Source organism: Castor canadensis, chromosome 1, assembly GCF_047511655.1.
Source record: "Castor canadensis chromosome 1, mCasCan1.hap1v2, whole genome shotgun sequence".
Taxonomy (NCBI): Eukaryota; Metazoa; Chordata; class Mammalia; order Rodentia; family Castoridae; genus Castor; species Castor canadensis.
The window spans coordinates 27216219-27236240 of record NC_133386.1 but is presented as its reverse complement, the minus strand read 5'-3'; the positions used below and the strand labels follow the sequence as shown (position 1 = coordinate 27236240).

Below are 20022 nucleotides of genomic sequence, written 5' to 3'. Positions count from 1 at the left end.
CATACCATGTATAGTGCATTAATAGGCAAATTAACTACTTGGCAGATTCTCTTGTTTTGTTTTCATATATTTTCTATAGTATTGTACATTCTTTTATATATTTAAATACCTTGCATAGCTGAATACTACCACATTTTTGAGTGATATCACATGAGATAGGGGAGTACTGTCTTACTAAAATGTTTGAAACACATCTAACATTTATTTTGATTGTTGAGAGGGACATTGTCAGATATTCATTGAATGCCTGCCATTTGCTGCGTACTGGAGGGTCAGTGAGGAGGAAAACAGAGCTCCTACCCTCCTAGAGGAACAAAGAGAGATGCTAAGAGAAAAACTAGAAGCATATGGTGGTAAGGGATCTGACTTCCTTTTGAAGGAGAGTTACTGCAGTACAGTAGTTAGTAACATGGACTCTGGAGCTGGGTGCCTGGCATTGAGTTCTACTTCCCCCATGGTTGTGTGACTTTGGTCATGCTATTTAAACTCTCTCTTTCCATTATTGATAAAATAAGGGCAATAATAATATCCATACCATAGAATTTTGAGAATGATTGAGTTAATGTACATGAAGGATTTAGAACACTGCCTGACATAGAGTAAGGACTCTAAAAATGTTAACCTCTTTTGTAATATGAATTCTGTGAAAACACATAAAGGAATGTGTCAGGATTGGCAGCCCTCAGGTATGCTTCCCTGAGGAAATAGTGTCTAAGTGAGAGTTAGGAGTTGAGAGGTAGGAAGCAAGGTGTGAGAAGTGGAGAGAACAGAGCATATTTAACAGCTCTGTGCTGTCACAATAAACAGTACTTACCTGAGAACTAAAACTGGGAATAGATGTTTTAAGTAGTTTGCTCTATACAGACTCCGGAATGCACATTTGTGTAGTACAGCATACTACCCAGTATTTCTAAAAGCTGCTAATCATTGGCGAGCCTCAGCAACAGCAGTATTCTGGCTCTTAGTCCTGCTGAATCAAAATTCCCCTGGGGAGGTAATATTTGTTCTTCACAGCTGAATCAAGTGATCAGCCCGATTTGGAAAGTGTTGCACTAGTCTATAGAATAGCTCTGTCTGAGATACCAAATTATAGTTTATGGTAATTTCCATGTTCTGTTTTCATAGGAATATAATAATATGTTTTTAAAAAATCCACAGAGTAGCTTCATTCTGAATTCAGAGTGAAAGTAGTTACTTTAGTTTGAGAACTCCTTACATTATTTTCTCTCTGTTTTGTTAGTGAGTCTTTAACAATTATCTTGCTTTGCTTACAGACAAGGCTTGCTATAAAACATACCATAGTCTTCACATAAAAACAATCTCGACTTCAAAGCTGCTCATGGTTATGGAACCCAAAGTTATTAAATACTTGTTTTTAATGGTACAGGAAAAACTTACATGATAAGCAACCAAGATGTATTTTTATGTTTAATCCTGTGTCACACTGTAGTTTAATTAAATCATTTAATTACTTAGAGCAACTTATGTATTATATATAGTACATGGGTTATATTTATATATTCTCCTCCCTCTACCCAAGGTCTTAGCCAAGCCAATTCTCTGTAAAAGCTGCCTAACAGCAACTTGCATTTTAAGATAATATATGAAAACATAGCATTTAGAATTTAGTCACCTGCAAGATTGTATAGTATTTACATATCTAGAAGCAAATTTGTTATTAGTGAATTTAAGACCAAAAAAAGGAGGAGTTTCTAGAGAGGCAGATCTAGGTTTGCCTCCTATAGTAGAATTCCCAAAAGACATTGTGTTTTGTCTACTTAATGAAACAGAAAGGAAGACTGTGTGAGCTTTTTATATAAAGGGGCTTAATAGGAAGTAAACTTTCTTTTGAACCATGAAAACTAAATTACTGCTATTACAGACTCCATGTAATTGCACCAGTTATAACCATTCCTGAATGTGTGAGGTCTAGCAGCAGTTAAAATAAACCTTATTCTATTGTATGAAGCTCATTATTTCTGACAGGCATCTGGCATTTCAATTCTATTAATTATTTGAGCCCCAAAGTACTCTTTTGGTACTCATTTAACATCACAATTTCAGACTCTGTTTACTCTCATTGTTCTTACCAACTTCTTGTTTTCTGCATTTTGGAATTAGACATAGTAGCAGCCAGAACTTCTTATTCAGTGGGTTATGTTGCCATGGTAGGTCTGCCATGGCGCCATCACAGGGCCCTAGTAAACATCTGGCTGACAGTGAAAAGGCCAGGTGTCTGGAAGATATGATTTAAAAAAGAAAAAACAAAAGCAACGTAAATGTAGATGTGCTGGTGGTTGAAAGAGTTAGATGAGTCATTGTACACTTGCCTAGAAGGTCCCTCTCTTACCTGGGAAACGGTGATGAGGGCAGAGTTCCAAATGTGTGTGTCTTTCAAGGGAGTGGAATTTCTAGCTCTGGTAGAGCATTACTCACAGTTTTGTGTCCCTCCATTTAGTGGCAGGAGGGGAAAAACCTAAGCCATGGCTTTAAAAAAAAAACGTTGCTTGAATGTGGTGTTGCAGAACTAAAGTATCGTGTCAGAGAATTAGAGTAACCATCTACCCAACCTTTGTTTTTTATCTTTTGTACACGTATGTAACAGGTGTCTACCGTTAAGTGTACAACTTGGTGGATTTTCAAAATGAGCACATCTGTATAAACAGCACTTGGGTCAAGAGTCAGAATTATGGCTGGGGATGTGGTTCAAGTGATAGAGTGCCTGCCCAACCAGTGCGAGGTCCTGAGTTTAAACCCCGTACTAGGAGGAAATAAAGTAACAGTATTACTCCAGAGAGCCCTGTCCTGTTCTTTAGGTCACTGCTCCTCCCTGCCACCCTCTGTACTCAGGGTGACCGTGTCTTCCTTCTAATCGCAAAGATTAACATTGCCTTGTATACTTTTGTGTCTGCTTTCTTTTGCTCACCATATGTCTTGTGAGATTTATTTGTATTAGTGCTAAAATAGGTTACTTCTTAATTTCCTAGTCTTCACTCATTGTAACATGTTGGCTCTTTAAATCAATTCACATACTCATGTGTGAATAGTGAATAGTTATCAGGTGAACATAAATAAGCTCACTAGACTTTAGACAGTGCTTTAGTTATGTCTCTGGCAGACTTTAGAGTTTCTGACCAAGTACCAGTTTTTGAAAGCCAGTGACAATCACGTGAGCATTTTTTTATGTGTTAGTGGAAGCCTCATGATGAATAGAGGCTTGACTTTTTTTAGAGGCAGAAACTTGGAGAGATTACCGTGCACTCCCTCCATGATGGTAAGCACCTCCCCTGCCTATAAGTGATAAGACTAGAACTGTCTTACGTCTTTGTAACATTTGTTGAAAAGCGTACCCCAGAAAAAGAAGGGATGCTTCTATTGCTCCAGGACACATTCTGTGCCTCTCATCTGGACTTGTTCTTGCTTGGTGACTTGACTCGGTAGGCTCCAAACATTGAGACACATGGTCACCAGAGGCTCCTGAAGGTTATGATTTGCAAATTCTCTGTAAGAGAAGGACTGATATATTATGTTCAGTTATAGTTCAGAAAAATTCCAAGTACTCACCTTTGACCTGCCAGCTATGGTCTGAGCCTGTGCGTAGCTCTGGGTCTTTTTAGGATCACTTGGTGAGTGGGGATGTGCCGCTCCTAGAAGGATGTTGGCCAGGTGAACCAGACTCTTGACGTCCACGCTACCTCCTATACACACCTCCTATACACACCTCCTATACACACCTCCTATACACACCTCCTATACACACCTCCTATAGACACCGAAGGCTAGGGAAAGTCAGGAGAGGTCATTCCCTCAAAGACACTTGGAGTTCTGAGACAAGTTCTGCCAACTCTTGTCCAAAAGACAGTCATTATTTTGGGGGCCCTAAAAGCTCTAGCCTGTATCAGTTTAGAACTATTTCTATTTGGTGCATTCAGACTCATCATTTCCTTTCATCCCTATAGTCTTTAGATCCAAAAATGCTAGTTACTTTATCTATCAAAGTGTTTTTCAACCTTACCTAAAGTACCAGAACTTTTTTTTAATTAGAAAAGAAAAAAATCTGACACACAAAGGCAGTAGTATATACTTGTAGATCCAAAAGTAACAAAATTATTGCAAAACACAGACTAAAGGAATGCATGCAAGTCGTGACTGTTGTGGCCTCTAGGCCAGGGAGGATGGAAACTGGGATTGGAAATACAAGAGAGATTTTAACTTTATCCATAGTTGGTAAGGGTTGTTTTCCTAAAATAACCCAGGCAAATCTGACAAAATGTTTCCAAGAGAGAGAGAGAATGAATATGGCCCAATTTATAGAAAATGTAACAGATAAAAGAGAAATTCCTCAAGAATCAGACAGCATTGACTGTGTGGCATTTGTCCTCCAGCAATACCAGGTAGCACAGAGTAACTGTAAAATATACCTGCTAGGGAGCCAGACCACTTGGGTTCTGATTCCTGGTCCTGGTTCCATTGCTTAGTACCTGGGTAAGTTATTTCATTCCATATGCCTCAGTTTCCACATTTGCAAAATACTATAACAATTGCTCTTTATATATTATCAAAATTCCTACTTCATATAGTTATTGTGATGTTTTATAAAATAGAATACCATTGGCATGTAAGAAATACAGTAAATATTAGTTATCATTTATGTTATTGTTATTGGTTGGGACAGGAATGACTTCTAAACATGGCTATGTTTGTTGCTTCATTTAGCTCCTTTACCTTATCTCATTTCAACCTGTTAGATACTTTATCATAAATAAGGAAACTGAGGAGCAGTAAAGTAACTTGTTTAAATGTCAACAACTACTAAATGATTCAGCTGGATTAGAACCAAGCTCTGGACCTTCAGAGCCCCTGATCTTTTTTGTTTGCTCCATTTACTTACAGCTCTGGCGATCAAACCCCAGACCTGGTGCATGTTAGACTGATGCTCTACCACTGAGCTAAATCCCAGACCCAAAGACCCTGCTCTCTTTTTTTTGTTTTTTGTTGTTGTGCTAGGGGTACATGTGACTTTTATAAAAGTTCCTACAATATATCATAGTTGAATTCACTCTCTCCATCATTCTCCTTTATCCCCTCTACCCCCCATTCCTGGAATAGTTTGAACATGTCTCATTTTTCCATTTTCATACATGAGTACATAATATTTCCTTTTATCCTCCTTTACCCTTATATTCTCCACAGTCCAAACTCCCAGACAAGACCTGTTTTACCTTCCTGTTCTGTTTTTGAAAAAAAAAAAAAAGGCTTTTTTGTTTGTTTGAGATAGCTCTACATGGAGTTTCCTTGTGACACGCCCATGTATTTATGTATTATAACCCAAATTGGTTGTATCTCCTCTATTTTTCTCCTTTCTATATTTGTCCCCTTCTTATGGTGATTTTAACAGGTTTAAAAGTTCTATATTCATTCTTGAACAAGAAGTACATCACCCATATTCACCTCAAAGCCCCTGTCCTTAACTTCTGCGTTCATTACTATCAACAAATTTAATTCTTACTAATTAAATTCTTTAATTATTTAACTCTTTTAGTTTCTTAAGTGACTTCCAAAGAAATCAAGGAGAAAATTGTCTAAACTAGCTAAAATTAACCTATGATATGATTTAGAATTAGATATATTGAAAATATATATAAGTAAATAAAGGGCAATTTTTTTGGTGGTACCTGGATTTGAACTCAAGGCCTCACACTTGCTAGGCAAGTATTCTACCATTTGAGTCACTCAGCCAGCCCTTTTTTGTGTTGGGTATTTTCAAATTAAGGTCTCATGAACTATCTGGCCTGGCTTCCTGAGTAGCTAGGATTATAGGTGTGAGCCACCCGTGCCCAGCAAGGGCAGTTTTTAAATTCAGAATTTTTAGATTTTATGTATTATAGTGTCTACTGTGTGCTAGAGACCATTGCTTTACAGAACCTATATTCTATTAAATTCTTGTAGCACAGCCCTGAATAGTAGGCATTCTGTATTTATTTACTTATTTATACAGAGTTTCATTATGTAGCCCAGACTGGCCTTGGTCCTCCTGCCTCAGCCTCCTGAATGCTGGGATTTTAGGCAGGTGCCACCATGTGTGGCTTTTCTGTTTCTGTTTTAGGAATGAGGAATCATTTTCAGATGTTGTGTTCACTGTGCAGGGTCAAACAACTTCAAAATGGGATTCCAGCACATACCTGTTTCCACACAAGAGACTGCATGTTCTTCATCATACCAGATAGCTTTGGCCACCATCATTTGTTCTTAGTTTACCTTTGAGGTACATGTATATATTTCTAGATTTTATTTATCCTGTCTTTTTTTGAAGGCAAACAGCATGTAAAACGTTTAGTCAGGGCGACTTTATACAGTTAGGCAATGCAAACCATTTTTGTAATAATGCAAAGTATAATCTTCAAATTTTTTGAGGTGTTTTTTCCCAAGGAGAAAAGATTTACCACTAACTGGTCCATTAAAATTTAGTATATATCAAAGCAAACATAGTAGGGGCTGACAGCTCTGTGGTATAGCAAGTCTTAGCATTTTGAGGCCCTAAGTTCAGTCCCTGGCACCAAAACAAACAAACAAACAAACAACCTGGTAGTGAAAATTCTCCCTTTGGCCATCTCAGTGTGAGATTCAAATTTTCCTCTTTGAATAGGTCTAAAAGCAATATTGTGGTGTGTTACTTTTTGTAGTCATTCACTTTTAGTAATTCTTCCTTTAAAAATATGTAAAGATGGTGATACTCTAACAGTGGGAATATTTTACATGATTTGTCACTATGAGCTCATCTGTCACAGAGCACCCAAGTTGTGTGATAGAAAGTGATCAAATCTCCCTCTTTCACCAGGTGATCAGACTCTGAGAATCTGGGATAGGAGAGCAGCAGGTATCAGAATAGTGGTTCCAGCACACCAGGCAGAGATTTTGAGCTGTGACTGGTGTAAATACAATGAGGTGAGCTGCTGCTCTTCCAAGTGGTGAAATGATCAGTTCTGTGATCTTCGTTTGTGTGGACTTTGCTGGTGTTGTGGGACCACTAAGCTAAATTCAGGCCCTTTCGTTGCTAATTAATAATTGTGACTGACCTGCCTTAGCATTAATTGGATTTAAGTGCTCATAAAATATGCAAAATAAGAAACAGAATGTCTCAAAAGTGTAGCCTTTCTTTGTTTTGGGGACTGGCTTTATAATTTATGTAATTTAATGTGTGTGATTGTTCTTAACACTGCCTCCTTGTATCATCTTTTGCTTTAATTTCTTTTTCATTTTGCTAGTCAGAACACTGAGCTATTTTTAACTTGATTTTTAATTTGACAGTCTATCAGTTTTTTAAATTTTCTCTTTTATCTTCCTTAAGCCTAATTTTCATGTTTCTGTAAGATAGTAGGGTCCATGTGTGACTTTTTGCAAAGCTTTAATTAATCACGTAAGTATACGAATTAAAAATAGGTATGGATTAAATGTGTGTTAACATACTACTTATGTACCACAATTGTTTGTTGACCTTGAAGAACATAGGTGAAATGTATACTGTGTGTAGTGTTCCATCATATACATAAAGTATATTGAGTTTCTTTCTACTAGAGTTATGTGAATTTGTTTTGGTATGTAATGTCTACTTTGATTCCTTTTTATACTTGTTACACAACTTCCGAAGAATGGGTCCTGGGTCCATACTAAATAATTACTAGAGTAAGTGATAGTGTTCTTGGTGGGAAAACATATCCACTGCTTAATTGCAAAGATGTCATAGCTTGATTTTCTCTGAATTGTTTTCAGAACTTGCTGGTGACAGGAGCAGTTGATTGTAGTTTGAGAGGCTGGGATTTAAGGAATGTACGACAACCAGTGTTTGAACTTCTTGGTCATACCTATGCCATTAGGAGGGTGAAAGTAAGATTTTATCTTTTCTTTTTTATGTAGAATGAAATTTTAATGTAATTGTAATCAATGAAGCATATATAAAAGAAGTGCACCTTTGTGTTTGGGGTTAGGGTTATTGATTTTTTTCTGTGTTGGAGATTGAACTCAGGGCCTTGCACATTGGTGCAAGGTAAGTGAGCTACCACTGAGCTACATCACCAGCATTGGTTTTTGAGACAGGATCTTCCTATGTAGCTCAGGCTGGCCTGCATCTTTCCATGCTCCTGCCTCTAGCTCCCAAGTACTGGGATTACTGATTCTTTTTTACTTGTTTTTGTCACCCAAAAAGTGGTAATGAATTTTGAAAACTAAAGTTAGACTAAATATTTGAATAATTATTGAATGAGTTGAGACAGTGAAAACATTAAATACATAAGATATTTAATAAGAAATTTTTTTTACCCTGTGATCCTCAATCTACTGTTTCTTGTAAAATTATTTTCTAACTATAGTAGTTTAATTTTAGTATTATATTCTTTATAATTTTCCATTTGATAGGAAAATCTTTACTTTTTTGAAACTGCTGTAATAGAAAGATGGTTAATCTCTTCTTTTTCTCACATGATGACATATATGAATATTCACAAATGTGTGGGGTCCACTCTGTGAACACCAGAGAATGAGGTAACATTTTATTGATGCTCCCGAGAAATTTGCATGGCAAGTTTTGATACATTTCTGTGGAAAACACTTTATTAAGTGACATCTCCCAATTTTTTTTTAACATTAAAGATTAAAAAATAGCATATTGAGTTTTTCAATAAGATAATCATACAACATTCCTATTTTTAAAATTCTAAATCTTTCTTAAATTTTATTGGCTACAACACAACATATGAGACACTGTATCTCTTGCTTCATTTATTTTTTAGTGGTGCTCTTATGGAGACAGGTTTTATTAGTTGGAAAATATTTTCTGTGTGTATTTTAGAATGATTCTGAGAATGAAATAGGATAATGTGAAAATACTTTGCAAACTGTAAGTACAGTTACATAACTATAAAATGCTGTTAGGGCTGGGGTGTAGCTTAGTGGTAGAAAACGTACCTACCATGTATGAGTCCCTCTGGCTTTGGTCCCTACCACCAAACACACTAAATAAGTAAGTAACTAAATAAGTAATACACTAAATTAATAAATAAAGTTCTAGTAAGATGAACTCTGAAGGAATATAATTGCAAATGGCAGTCTTTATATTTATTAAATTGACAGTGTTACTTGATAGGTCATCTTTCATTACCTGTAATATTCAAATAACAGAATTTAACTTAAAGGTGTTTTAAACTTTTAAATGTTTATTTTGATGTTTATTTATAGCAATCATAATATGTATACATAAAATTGATAAATTCTGTAATTCTTATATATGTATATACTATCACATACTTAAATTCCTTATTTTTGTAGACTCTGTTTGGATTGCCAGTAAGAAGTTGTATTTAATTTTTTCAGAACAGCAGCCTTCTGGGAATACTTACTCTAAATAAGCTCTACAAAGCTCAAGGGATGATTTTCTTTGGAGAATGCAAAAATAAATGTTTTTCCTATAAATGGATACTTAGAGGGCCAAAAGATTTTGACTCAAAGCAAATAAGGTTGGGAAAGCATAATCTTAAGCGACAGTCCTGAGTGAATGTATTATAATGTTCATGTAATGACCATAGGAAATAGCATGTTATAATTATAGCTGACCTTTCAAATTTTGTTTTTAGTTTTCACCATTTCATGCTTCAGTGCTGGCTTCCTGCTCCTATGATTTTACTGTGAGGTACGGTGGATTTTAATGTATTCCATTGTAAAATGCCAAGTAGCATGTACGTCTTTGCAACTTTTCTGAAAACTACTGTATTGATTTCACTACTAAAATTACCTTTCCTGCCTTTTAATCTTCTTTTCTCTTAAAATACTAACTTTTTAAACCAACCTCCTTGTTCCAGTGTACTTTTAAATCTGTCTTGGTTTTTGTGAGGACACAGTAAACATTTTGATTTATTGTCTACCCACACCTCTCTTTATTTCTCAGTATTTGATATGGCAAAATATATATATATATAACTTTCTTTATGTAAAATGTGCTTCTGATAAAACAGATTATAACAATGCCATGAGAGAAATTACATGCCCTAACTTGGTTTTCTGGACTGGTGAACCTGGATGTAATCAGTACCCAGCCATGCTCAGAAAGCATCACAGTTTTTGGTTCCCAGTCTCACTGTGCTCTCTGCTTTGAAGACTTAGGCTTTGGAGTTTTCTTGAACCCTGTGGAGGATAGAGGTTGGGAGAGAGATGTTTAGCGTTTCTGAAGACAGATGGCCTGGGTTAAAAAGTAGACATGCTACAAGATCAGAATGTCACAAGTGTATTGTTGTAAGCATGTAGGAAAATGGAGATTGTAGAATAATAAGAGATCTTTAACATTTAGTTGAAAAATATATTTGAATAAATGATTACCCTATGTAACTTAGAATCCAGGTTTCTTTATGTGTAGTATGGAAATTACTAAGCTCCAAGGTGATTATAAAAATTACATAAGAGGTTGTACTCGAAATACTGGGATCATTCTTTTTTGTTGTTGTTGTTGTTTTGTGGTACTGGGGTTTGAACTCAGGCCTCATGCCCGCTAGGCAGGTCCTTTACCGCTTGAACCACTCTGACAGCCCTGCATTAATTCTTAGTTACCATTCCTAACCCTTTTCCTTACATTTTCAGCAAAAGACCTTACCTCTTTTTTTTTTTTAATAGCCTCTAGCACAAGTCTCAGTTTTTACCCATGCCTGCAGGTTTATCTAAAGCTGTCCTTCTACATTTTTTTTTTTTACCTTGGTGGTACTGGGGATTAAACTCAGGGCCTTGAGTTTATTAGGCAAGTGCACTACCACTTGAGCCACACCCCAAGTCCTTTTGCTTTTAGTTTGCTCGGTAAATAGAATCTCACACTTTTGCTTCGACTGGACTTGGAGCTTGATCCTCCTGCCTCTGCCTCTAGAGTATCTGGGATCATAGTGTACACCACAATACCTGGCCCTCTCCATTCTACCTTTCTTGTTTGAAACCTTTGGACACGGATGCTCTTGATCCTTTCTATTCCTGTTTCTTTGAGGACTTTATCCCACAAAGACACCTCTTCTCCCTCCTTTTCAACAGTCTACTGATGATCTGCTTACTACTTCACCCTTTCCTGTATCTTCTGTTAATCCCTCTCTTACATGTCTCTTGCCTTCTTAGCCAAACTGTTCATGTCCCCTAAAGCTTTGCCTATTCAGCAGGACCACTTCAGGACCTTTATTGTCCCAGAGTAATCTACTTTGAACCTATAAAATGGATCTACATCGCTGATTAAACAGGGCGAATTACATTGAAGAGGTTTTTATGATTTGCTTTTGAAGTGCTTTGGCAGAATGTCTAATTTATGATTGATTATTATTTCCTGGCAATCATTGTGCTCACTCAGGATTTCTTGTGAGGTTAAAAAAAAAATCTGAGAAATTGTTTTCAAAATGAAATGTTTCTGAAGACCAACTTTATTAATTAATATTTTTAACTTATTAATTTTAAATTCAGTTAATTTAATAAATTATGTTTAATTTCTCAGCTCTGAGGCATCAAGCCTGTAAAAGCTTTTAGGCTTAGGCATTTATGGCTATGTCTCTGTTTGCTCCAAAATGCACACTGGTTTCAGCCCCACTTCTGCACTGAAACTGCTCTGGCCAAAGCCGCCAATGACCTGGTAACAAATCCAGTCTATTGTCAGCATGTACTGTGCTGGACCTTGCTGCTGTTGTGCACTGTTGATCAAACCTTCCTTCTGGAAACTTCCTGTCCCAGAAATCTCATGGCTTTTTGTTGCTTTTGTTTTGTATGCTTTTCCTCTTGCCCTCTAGTCCTTATGCTTCATCGTGGAGTCTCCTCTGGAACTTGGTGGTCTGCATTTGTCTTAGTGCTCCTTCACAAGTTCATTCTGAGGGATAATTCCCCCTGCTCCCTCCTGCTTTCAGCTCCGACTTCTCTTGAGAGCACACTCAGCTCTGCAGGCATTCACAGGCATCCATCTTGATGTTCCAACAGGCATTATCTTACATGAATCCTTCATTTCTTCCTTTTGATTCAGTTAGTGGGAATATTGTTGCTAGTCAGAAAACCCAAACCTGGAATTTTCCTTTTTTTTTCTGAAAAATTAATAAATATTTTCCTGGTGTGGAGTAAAAAACTTAAACCAAGGGCTTCACAGGCAATTTAGAGAACATTATTTTTCAGAAATAAAAATTTAATTGTAACATACATTGTAGCTATATTCCCTTTCATACTGAGTGTAACTTGAGGCTAGTAATTATATACCCCAGTATAGGATTTTCAAAAACATCCTTATAAAAGGAAAATAAATATTACAGGAAAACAAAATCACATGAAAAGCTCTCATCTTTAATGTATATACACTGGTTGACTCTCAGTGCACATTGATGGTAAGACAAATTGTACTAATGATGACTTGTGTGACTCTAGCCGCTCATCATCTGTATTTGATGACCTCTGGTTGAAGGGTCAGGAAAGGTGTACTTGGTCAATTTTTACCCCATGTGATATGAGTTAAACTTGTACTGGATTGATGATATTTTAGTGCCAGAAAGGAAAAAGAGTTCCAAGTCCAAAATGTTTCATAGTATATGAATATTATCATATAGATTTTAGCATATTGTCTTTCTCCTGGTATGATTTCCATTAGGTAACATCTTCTTCCTGTCTATCCATGTCTGCTGTGCCAGCCATGCATAATTATAATTGGAGGGGGTTTGTTTGTTTGTTTGTTTTTAGCAGTACTAGGGTTTGAATTCAGCTCCTTGTACTTACTGGAGGACTCTATCAGTTGAGCCATTCTCTCAGCCTTTTTTTGCCTTTTAGTTATTTTTCAGGTAGAGTCACATTTTTTGCCTGTGGCTAGCCTCAAACCTCAGTCTTTCTAACAGTGCCTATGTAGCTGGGACCATAAGTTCATGCTACCACACCTGGTTTTTTGGTTGAGATTGTGGGGGGGGGGGGGGGGCGGCGGGAATCTTACTAACTTTTGACCCAGACTGCGTACAACTGCTATGCTTCTGAGCTCCACTTCCTGAGTAGCTGGGATTACAAGCGTACTCCAACATGCATGGGATGATTTGAGTTTTGATAGCATGGTTTTGGTTTCATACTAAGTAGATCATCTCATAAACAGAACTAGTAAACCAGATACGTGTGACAACCAACCAAAAGTAAAGCTGCTACATAGATAAGTGTTTTCATTGGGAACAGCAGCATTTTCTCTTCTATATTATAGCAAATACTTCTCAAGTAGTTAAAGATACAGCCTTCATATGTTGATAAAGCCAAAACCATCCATTTAGCCTCAGAATTAACACTCTTTAGGTTCATGATATTTTCATAAATATTCTAACCTTTAAAGTATTTTTATCATGGTCTTTGGTAGTAATAAACCAAACCAAACACTTAATTTTTAAGACTAACTTATATTTTGACAAGAAAAATAAAAGAATTTTAATTTCAATGATACCAATCCACAATTTGTATGATGTGAGTCTCTCTCAGCCTCTACTAGCAATATTAATATTTCAACTCAAACTACTTTTCAGTTACAAAATTATATATCTATACACTGCTTTAAAATTCAGGTATATTCCTAGAATGTTTTCTGCCATCCATTGTAAGAGACAAATTGGAATGTCTTGCTGAAGAAGTGATTTAAAATAAAGGTTTGGAGAGAAGTAGAAGCAAGTTTAAGGGAACCCCAAGCCTGTCCGTTTTTGTTGGAGTAGTGAAAGTCTATGTAATTACAAATATAGAGTAGAGTAATGGAAGACATATTCAGTGCACTATTTAGGGGTTAACATATCCTTGGGTGTCACAGATCATGGAACCAGACTGCCTTCTACTAGCTATATAAGCTTGGGCAAGTTATTCTAAAACGTTTGGTTCATGGAGGTAAGAGTATAATGCAGAATTGTTGTGATGGTTCTTATACATGCGTGTGGCTCATAGTAAGTGCTGTGTAAGTTTGTTAGTGTTGTCACTCTTAATGGGAAGAATGGGTGGTGATAGAAGACCATCTGTTTGGGCTTGAGGCCCATTTTAGCTCTAGTCTTCAAGAATGAAGTAATCTTTTTTATTGCAGCTAAACCAGTTAGCAAAAGTGCACAGTGGGGGTAGGAAGTTTTCAGGAATCAGCCTTCCTATCGTTTCTCTTTAGAGAACTTTGGGAACATTCTCTCAGTTAGACATCTCTTATGTAATAGAGTGAAGCTGTGGACTCTTGAGTCAAGAAGACTTAAGATGGAAGGCTCCCTCCTCCATTTAAAGCCCTGAAATAGAGGAAGTGATACCTACCTTGTGGGGATGTTCAGAGGATTCAATGAGGTAGTATATGTAAATGTTCTTGGCACATAATTAGTGCTTAAAAAATAGCAGATGCTTTAAATGTGAATACTAATAGTAATAATAAGCTTCCTATTTTAAACTGTAAGTACCTCAGGGAGAGCTAAGGTATTAATAATTCATGCCTTACCTAGCATTACATTAATGAGATAATTATATTTCTTAAAGCCACTAAGAAGCTTTGTGAGTAGAAATTTTTATTGCACTATGAATGTGAGGTAGGGGAAGCAACCTGTGAATCTGGTGCAGCCACCAGGAACCAGAACAATGGTTATACCATGGAAAGTTGAACATACCTAGGGCATTTTGCTCAAATCCATAGCCAAGTGACCATGCCACTTCATTTCAGTCTAAGTCACTATATATTAAGTACCTATTTGTTAAAAAATTATTTCTTAGGGAGGCAGCATGATATAATAAAAAAGGTGGAGCTTAAAATCCGAGATTTTTCCATTACCAGCTGTATTTTACATTTATGTATAATAAATATTAGCTTTAATATAAAATTAAATTATATTATTTAATCTCTTAGATTAGTCAACTAATCTCTGAGTCTTTGTTTCCATCCTAAAATGTATTTTATGACACTTAAATATCAACATATGGAAGCTATTCACAAAGTGCCTGGCCTATGTCAGGCACTCAATAAATTTTAGTTTCCTTCTTCTTTTCATTCCCATATATATGTATTCTTAATATTTAGTACCATATTACTATAAGTGTATGTTCTTATATTTATGAGCAAAATGTTTTTTAAAAACAGCAGAATCACAGAGATGCTCAAGGCAGAATGTCTGTGAGTTATGTTTAAATGACTCAGCAAAAATATTTTACATGTGTATGTGTAGAGAAAGAAGAATAAAACAAGTGTAAAATTTTAACAGTTGGTGAACTAGACAAAAGGTATATGGTGTTCTTCGTATTATTCTTTGAATTTTTATGTGGATTGGTAATTTTCAAAATAAAAACATGAGAAAAACTGTATAAGGCACTGAAAATGTTTCTTAATGCCTTTTAATAGTACAATTCTTAATATTTAATTTAGCATAAGGTAAATAACATTATTATATTGCATAAGCAAGAAAGTGATATTTAATTGGATTGTAGGCAACTTAGAATTTTAACAAAACAGCAGATGCAGAGTATGTTTTCTCTCTGTCACATTCACTCTTGTAGGATCTGCCTTTATACAGTCAGTGTCTTAACTTTGGTGGGGTTGATGGGCTTTTTTGATCCTTGTGTTTATTAGCAGAGATTTCCACAGGCAGATACTTCTCTTTCTTCCCCTTCCCCATAAAAAAGGTCAGCCAAAGTAAACAGTATAGCTGAATATGTACTCTGTCTCACAAACCTTTCGTTTCAACTTTACCTAGTCCCCTAACCCACAAAAAAAGGTCAGTCAAAGTAAATAGATAAATGTAGCTGAATCTGAGCTCCAAGATACCTTCAAATGATTCATCTTTTAAGATAGTTGTTTTTAATTCCTCTACCTTTTCCCATCAAACCACAAGAAGTCTTGTGGCTAGTGCTTGATACTGATTGTTAACATTTAGAGAACTATGATTGAATTCTTAAAATGATCAAAGATTTGTTTAATACTCTACACCTTTCATATATCTCAAATATAAACGTCTCTTCAGCCCTAGCACATATTTTACTTTGCAGCACAGGTTCTCCAGACTTCACTGCTGTGCTAGAAAGGCACCTCAGTGTGGCTGTCTTTGGTGTACTTTTTAAGATGGAGAATATTTGCATTCCCATATTTGTTTAATTTTTGTAAGAATATTTTAGTAATGAGTATATTTTGTGTTAATAAAGCACATTGCCTGGTTACAGACAGTGAAACTGGTCTGTTTTGTTGTTTTTTCCCTAGCACTGGGGACTTGGCTATGCTGAATAAATATTTCCAAATGTAAGTGAATTTAAATTAGGTGAAAGGCTATGATACCTTTTGATCACTCTGCTTATAAAAACTTGCGACAATTATATTTTAATATGTTTTCACTTTAGTTAAGCTTGAAGTAGTCATTAATAAACTGAATTTAATGTGGAAAGTCCTATTTAGATGATAAAATATTTTCCAAGGAGAAATCTTGCTGCCTAGATAAGAGTTTTACTGCTCAGCAAACTTGGAACAATTACATTGGCATTGTGATTGTTAGCTAAAGTTACAAGTAGACATTTAAATTTTTTTCTATAATTAACTGTAGTAGACAATATACTTATAAATCTCTTCAACCTTCATATACTTTTGGGGTAAGATCTTTGTACATATGAAGCAGTAACTCCCAAGTTTGTTATGTTAACTTTTTAAATATTTCCTCAGAGACTTTTTCCATTTGACTTGTTTAAATTAGAAAATTCTTGTGTCAGTTGTTACTGTACTGGAAAGATCTTTTCATGAGGTGAAATGTAATTTTGTAAGTTAAATGCCAAGTGAAAAAATAATTTCCTATAAATGAAAGAGCATACATTAATTAAGAAGGACTTGTAAAACTTTTGGCTTTAAACAGCCTGATTTATAGCTGCAGAACATTTTCAGAATTATTTAATAATAACATTTTTCTTTAAGAATCAAGCCAGACCCATGTCTAATTCATAAACTAGTGTAGCACATGAATAAAAGGCCTAAGCAGAGTGAGGAGTGTTAAACCCTTAGCTTGGTGCTTCAAACTCTGAATTGTGCTGATTAGTTCCAACAGAAAATTCATGGATTTTTGCCATTTAATTTGCATTATAATTTTAAAAAATTCTGTTGTGTAGATTCAATAAGGCCACTGAGTGAATTTTGTTGCTTATGTTTGTATTTTCTTAAATAGATGTTGCTTTGCTTCATTTTTTATAGTAGGAAATCAAAAGATAATATCTGAAAATGAAAAAAAAAATCAATGAATTCTATGAGCATATTATTTAGAAATGTAGAATAAAATATCAGAAGAAATAAAAAGAATTTAAAGTGGTTGCCTCTGAGATGAAGGGTTGAGAGGTTGCTACAGGAAGCTGCTGTTCTGTTAAAAGCCTAATCTGTGCAATTACAGTTTTTAAGAAAAAAGATAATAGGGCAGAAAACCTCGGTCTTCCCTTGTCTTAGTTATTTGCACATAGACAGTGAGCCTATTTACTTAGATCAACTGGGCACTACCAGTCACCTGGTCATAGTTTACTCTGTTCTCAGAGAAATCAGAGCTGAATAATTCACCCTGTCCCAAAACTCCAGTCTAGGATATAGATTCGACTTAATGGAATGAACTATACAGAGACTAAAAACAATAATTATTCATAGACAACATTCAGCAGAATCCTTTAACTTTCTCTTTGTATTATTTGGGGTGTGTGTGTTATGCCTTCATATGCATGTGTGTAAACAGAAATCCTTTTTAGCTAGCTTAAATGGAAAAGGGAGACTTTTCTCAGGAGCTGGGTCCCTCAGTGCCCTGGGGCAGGAGCACAACAGGGTCTAGGAAGGTACTGGAACTGCTTTACCCTGGATACCTGCTTCATTGTTCTCTTTCTGTAGACTGATTTTTTTCTCTTTATTTTCCTCAAGCTATCATTTGTATTTAAAAGAAAAGAAACAGAATGGTTTAGTCTTTGTTGTTCTCTCTCTTTCTTTGTCAGTATCTGTCTCCTCCCAAGACATCCTTGTCTCTGTACCCATCCACTGCTGAGGAGAGAGATGTCAAGTAAAGCCGTGCAGAATTCCGCAACCTGATGACCCCAGTGGGTTTACTTAAGCATTTCATGTGAGGTAGCTAATGAGGAAACAAAGCAGACAGGCTGCTGCTGCAAGCCCAATGGTTTTCACTATCAGGTGTGACATTCTAAGGCAGTCTTGCCTGACATTATTCCATGTGTGCTTCTCTGAAATGCTTTTTAGCTCTAGGTAGCCACGTTTTGGTGCCAGTTACAGTCCAAATGTCCATATTCTGTTCTTATTGATACTTGTTATCAAGATATTAATAACACTGTTTTATGAAGAGAGTTCTTCTAATTTTGTTTTCTTTCCAAATCAAATATTCAGAATTAAACTGCAAAAATCCATGATTCTTTAAATTTGTACCAGTAAACAATAAACAACCATACTGGAGTTTTTCTCTTTTTCTTTAACTCTTGTTGAGATGTGACATACTTCAAAAAAATCATGTGCACTTCTGTGGGTTTCAGCCATAAATACTCCCAGAGCAAGCCTTCCATCAGCCTAATGGTTTTCTTTAATTTGTCAAAGTACTCTAGACTTTATGCTGTGTGATTCCTGGACTTACTGTTTATTGTGATGAAGTAGAGCCTGCCCCTCTGAAATATTGATCTCACTGCAGTTTTAATTGAAATGTTATAATTAATTCATTCTGATAGAGAAGCTAAGTCTAGAATTTTACTATATTTAACCTTGAAAGTTTGTAACTATGGTGTGGTTTCTGGGCATTTGTGACTGAGTATTCTAAAAGTCATCTTTGAAAATTGTTCAGCAGATTTTCAAAATGAATGATATATTTATTCTTTATTACCAGACAGAACTTTTCTGTTTTAAGCTTTATTTTTATTGTTAAGTTCAAAACCACAAACGAAACAGTTCTGTAATCCAGTCAGGGAGATAAATGAGCACTCTAAATATTGAGTGAATGATTGAAAATAAGTTTAACTCTTCACAAAATTGTTTTGCTAGCCTACAATTTTTATTTTTAAGCTCTCCAAAAGTGATGCAGACAGTAAAATAATAAGCCATGTGTTTTAGGCCAAGCTTTTATATATCACTCAACTGATCAGCTCCTTTAAGAACCACATAGATGCACAGTCTTTCACACTAAATTTCAAGACTGGGAATCTGTGGTTGGTTACTAAAGGAGCTGACTGGTACATAAATTAGGAAAAGACAGCAAGGTAGACAAAGGGAGGCAGTGAAAGCATTAGAAAATATTAGAAGAGAAAAGGAATTCCTAAACTCCTTGCCATAGGAGTTCACATTCAGTCTGGCTCATGATCTCCTTAGGGTATTGGTTTTGAATGTAAGTTCTCTGACTTGGAGAGACCTGGCATGGGCTTTGGCTTATCAAATTTTCTATCTAGCTTGAGAAGCTAGGGGGAAAGTGACTTGATGCACTCCCATTTGAACTTTTAGCATGTTAATCAAAATTGCCTGAAGAATCCCAGATTCTTCTGCCTACCTATATTCTGAGTTCCTTGAGATGGCCCAGGCATAGAGAAAGTACCAGCATGTTAGAAGTCCTGGGCCAGATGTCAGTAGAGGTGTGCTTTTAGGGCTGGTATTTATTAGCTATATAACCATGGATTGCTTGATTTCTTTGAGCTTAGTCCCCTCATCTTTAAAATGAGATTATACCTATTGTATATCTACCACAAAAGTTTTTGTGATGATCAAAAACAGTTTTATAATGTGAAAGCACCAAACTGTGAAGTGCTAAGTGTGTAATTCTTTCTTGCTGAGGGTAGACTGAGTAAAGTGGGAAACTCGGTGTTGCATCATCTTTATTACTGGTAAGTACGAGCTAATGGTGTTGTCCTTTTGGTTTTCTTTGTATCAATAATGTAAAAGATAGCAGCCTTTTCTATCTAGTTTGCTGAGGTAAATTACATTAAATAATACTGTGAAAGTCTTGCCTATTCTTGGTACCTCCCCAGGGTGTTATCTTCTCTCAGTGCTGGTGTAATGCTTAGTGTATTAATAAATTC

General features: G+C 35.9%; 1 protein-coding gene across 2 annotated transcripts in view; it reads left to right on the top strand.

Moving 5' to 3' along the window:
- The window catches only part of Pex7 (peroxisomal biogenesis factor 7), a 63228-nt gene that overhangs the window by 21452 nt on the left and 21754 nt on the right, over positions 1-20022 (top strand). Inside the window, exons 6-9 of one of the 2 annotated variants that reach the window (XM_020180398.2) lie at positions 6839-6945; positions 7771-7884; positions 9627-9682; positions 16208-16246. In XM_020180398.2, coding sequence (XP_020035987.2) covers positions 6839-6945; positions 7771-7884; positions 9627-9682; positions 16208-16246 — 316 coding nt within the window. The remainder of the gene's footprint in view (positions 1-6838; positions 6946-7770; positions 7885-9626; positions 9683-16207; positions 16247-20022) is intronic. The other variant, XM_020180399.2, reaches the window with a different exon arrangement.